This window comes from Poecilia reticulata, linkage group LG9, assembly GCF_000633615.1.
Source record: "Poecilia reticulata strain Guanapo linkage group LG9, Guppy_female_1.0+MT, whole genome shotgun sequence".
In the NCBI taxonomy this organism is placed as follows: domain Eukaryota; kingdom Metazoa; phylum Chordata; class Actinopteri; order Cyprinodontiformes; family Poeciliidae; genus Poecilia; species Poecilia reticulata.
The window spans coordinates 31775006-31779103 of record NC_024339.1 but is presented as its reverse complement, the minus strand read 5'-3'; the positions used below and the strand labels follow the sequence as shown (position 1 = coordinate 31779103).

Sequence of the window (4098 nt, the reverse complement as noted above, 5' to 3'; positions counted from 1 at the left end):
GTTCGTTCTTTACAAACGGCTGTGCTTTTATTTTGGCGGCTCCGTTCGTTCTTTACAAACGGCTGTGCTTTTATTTTGGCGGCTCCGTTCGTTCTCACCTCACTCCCAGAAATCTGGGCTGCTCTCCCGGCGCCGACGTTTCCGTTTCCATCTTCAGACTGTCGATGTGGGCGATGGAGATGACGGTGGCGGCCACATACCACGGCAGGCCCATGAAGGAGCAAACCACCATCAGAACCGCCACCCAGAACAGGTCCAGATGGTAACCTGCCCCTTTCTGTTCCAGACAACAAACAGGGTCAAAGGTCGACAGCACGCGCCGACATGGACAGTGCAGCTGCAGACGGACTTAAATCCATGCTAGAGGCCTTCGTGATCAGCAACAGAAAATTATCTGTGGCCTTGATAACTTTTTAAAGATGTTGAAACTGTACTTATTCAATTGGCAGATTAATTAATTTATAACAATCCCATGTTATAAGTGAAATAATCTGCCAATGAACCTTTTAAAACCAGTATTAAGGAATTATTGGCTTTAAAAAAAAGCACTTTTCTTGCTGAAATGTTGCTTCTAAGTTCATTTTGTCTCATTTCAAACGTGCTGAGATATTTGCAGTAGGTTTTGCAGTAAAAACTAATGAAACAGGCCGACACAAAAATGCTGGTACTTCTAGAAAAGACCAGCAATAATTTTGTCCACATGTGTTTGTACCCATAAGCATTAACTCTAGATATAAAACAGGAATAAATAATGACTCGGCTTCTATTGAAAACCTGCCGGCGGTCACATGTCGAGCTGAAAAAGCTGCCGTCTCTCATATGAAACATAACGATTCTCACCCACACGGTGAGTTTAGCCTGGATCTGCTTGTGATTGGAAACGATCTTAGCAGAAGCTTGACGCTTCCTGTGACGTCACCTTCAGCTTGTGCTCCTTCCTGTTGACGATCACAGCGGTGATCTGTTGGTCCATGAAGATCAGGATGGTGACGAGGAGAGCAGGCAGGGCGGCAGCCAGGTAAACCCACCAGGGGTTTCCTCCAAACGGGGGCACAAACCAGCCCCGCTTCGGGCTTGTTGGCTGCAGAGAGAGAGAGAAATAAACGAATCCACCATGTTGTTTTACAAAAATGACATCTGACTCTTTTAAATTTAGCATCTTGTCTTTCTTTACTCGACCTTAAAGGGATCCACGATTAGCTGTAACAATAGACTTTATTTTAGATATAAAAACAATACAGTAATAATACTGTAGGCTGTTCAGTTAAATATTGCGGCCATCTTGTTCACGCTGCAATGCATTCTGGGTAAATGACGTCTACTTGGTCCAACAGAGTCTTCTTCAGTTTTGCTCTTACAAGTGACAAAGTCTTCCGGAAAGAAATGTTGAGAGCACAAATGTAGGTGCTTCGGAAGTCGTGTTACGGATTTTTCCCACGACCCAGATTCGCCTCACTTTACAGCCAACAGCGACACCGTGTGGCATTTTCTGAAATTACAAACAACTACTGGGTAAAGTTAGCCTTCCTGTACAAAATGGACCTGATGACGTCATCAACCCAGCGGTGAGAAAATGGCGCCCTCCATGGGTGACAAATATAACAATAGATGTACTTTTTTTTTTAAGTAAATATGAGTTTTTACGTATCACAAATGTTTTAGTTAATAGGAAAATGACAACATATTTAGGCCAACATGTTCATCTACTCGTGGATCACTTTAAATAATAATGAATATTAAAAAATAAGCAGGAGCTCACCTTAAATTCGGTTGGCACAATAAGTTTAGGAGTGTCAACTCCCACGAAAATGTCAACTCCACAAAAGATAAGGATGGCCAGGATGATGGCGAAGTCACTGATGAGTTTCCTCACCTGGTTGGGAGGAAAGCACGCTCTATTAAAGGGCCAGCGCTACGTGTTTTCCAGCCACGTGGCGCCATTTCATAGTAAAATCAAGTAACATGTTAACTTTAGTTGTTATAAAAATGTTATAAATATCAAATATGACTTAAAAGAAATTTGACCTCTTAGTTTAACACCTTGAAATTGGGCTTCTGTCTCTTTAAAAAGTCCCGTTTTGTACATTTTTTCATTCCTTTTTCTTTATTTTTTATTTTTAGCTGTGCCACACTAATCTTCTCTACTGGCCTCGACGCATGTGAAAATTTTCAGTGGCGCCACGGGAACACGGACATGTCCACCCCGTTTCGTTTTTGTTTCTTGCTATATTAAAGTATGATGCAAATCCAATGCAAGACCACGATATCTCAATTTAACAACAGCTGATGTGGCAGTACTCACAGTGGTGGGGAAGAAAGGGCTCGTTTTGAACTTCTTAAGACACATGGAGGTGGTGTAGGTACCGAAGAAGAGGATGAAGGACATGAGGGTGATGTCTGGGACGTAGCCGCACGCCTCTCCCACCAGCTCTCCTCTGTACATTAAACACTCTGACTTGGTGAGACTCGACCACGAGCGGTTTGGTGGCTGAACACAACAAATAAAACACTGATTACGCCACACACACTCAAACAACAGGCTCAATTTTCACCTAATTAAAACACTGGAGAAGGTCTGAACAGTGCTTCTGGAAAAACTGAGGTTTAAAGTCAAACATTATCTACTTTTATTTAAAGTTTAACTTTTTTCCTAGAAACCCACCAGGCCTGTGTAGTTGATGTACCACGATGACGTTTCTTCCAAAGGATCGACAAGCAGCTCCGTCTCATTTTCTGCCAAACACACGACAAAAAGTTGTTTTTATGTCTATAAAACTTTTAAATTGCGTGTTTTACTTTCCTAATCTATTCACTATTCACAGGTTTAGGCACCTGGAAAGAAGCAATGGGTATTTATCATTCTGTTCACTATTTATTATTCAAAAACATTCTTATCATAAGAATTTTGATAAACATCTTTAATAAAAATTCATCAAGATTTAACAACAAATGCTGTATAAATGTAACAATTTGATTTTGTAAATTTGTGGTGGCTGGCTGATGACCTTTGGAAATATTCATCAATATTTTTAAAATACTGATAAATATTTAATTAACATAAAAGTTTATTTAAATCATCATTATTATAATTCATAAAATATACCATTTTATGTTAACTTCTATTAACATAAAATATGTATATAATATGTTTAAAGCCTTAAATCTTTGTGCAACACCAATTGACACCAAGTTTGTTTAATTTGAAGACAAATTTACTGACATTTAACAAAAAAGTAAAGCACCAAAAAGTCCTAAAATCTATATTTTATTTCCTGAGTGAAATTCTTCTTAAAGTCTTAAGATGAAACGGACCTAGGAGCGTGGGGCCCATGCAGAGACATTCGTACTGCGTGATGTTTTCCAAGCTGTACACCGAGTTGATGGGGTAGTGGTGAGCTAATTTGATCATCTTCTTGAAGGCATCGTAGATAAAGATGAAGCTGATGAGACAGGAGAAGCCCTCCTCCGTGAAGCGGGTGAAGTACTTCACCAGGAAGCTGGCGTCAGTGGCAACGAGCACCAGGCAGAAGAACGCCGACCACAGGCCGATCCACAGCCGGAACTCCATGTAGTCGAAATCGTTATCCCTACGTAGAAAAAAAGACACAAAACACAGTCAAAACCAGAGAAGTTCATGACATGGAGATCAATCTCCCATCTACCCAGTGGAGAGCAAAAAGCTGCTCGCTAACGATGGCTAGCATTGGTCTTAGCTGCTAAGCTGGCAATATAATGCACTAAATCTTAAATGTCTGCATGATGTATAAAACAAAAAGGGACGCAGTGCTAACTGCCAACACTACAACTAGATAACAAGGTCAGAAAAAGTTTTCATTTAAAAACAAATAATGAGGGAAAGGAAAGTAGGTAAGCTATGCTAGCTTGACTTTGACAATCTTAATATGCTGTGGAATTCTGTGCGTTTTAGTTCAGTTACAAAATTTAAAAAAAGACGACCTAAACAACAACTCTGACAGATTATCAGCTAATCAACCACTGCAGAGTTAGATTAGCTCATGGTAGCGGTAGCTAATCAGTCACTGCAGTGTTAGATTAGCTCATGGTAGCGGTAGCTAATCAGTCACTACAGTGTTAGAT

At 40.2% G+C, this 4098-nt stretch overlaps 1 protein-coding gene across 8 annotated transcripts in view; it reads right to left on the bottom strand.

Moving 5' to 3' along the window:
- The window catches only part of slc4a4a (solute carrier family 4 member 4a), a 65496-nt gene that overhangs the window by 10736 nt on the left and 50662 nt on the right, over positions 1–4098 (bottom strand). For all 8 annotated transcript variants that reach the window (XM_017306557.1, XM_017306559.1, XM_017306554.1 and 5 more), the window contains 6 exons: positions 3313–3587; positions 2663–2733; positions 2303–2488; positions 1760–1873; positions 920–1081; positions 99–277 (listed from right to left, as the gene is read on the bottom strand). In XM_017306557.1, the coding sequence (XP_017162046.1) occupies positions 99–277; positions 920–1081; positions 1760–1873; positions 2303–2488; positions 2663–2733; positions 3313–3587 (987 nt within the window). The remainder of the gene's footprint in view (positions 1–98; positions 278–919; positions 1082–1759; positions 1874–2302; positions 2489–2662; positions 2734–3312; positions 3588–4098) is intronic.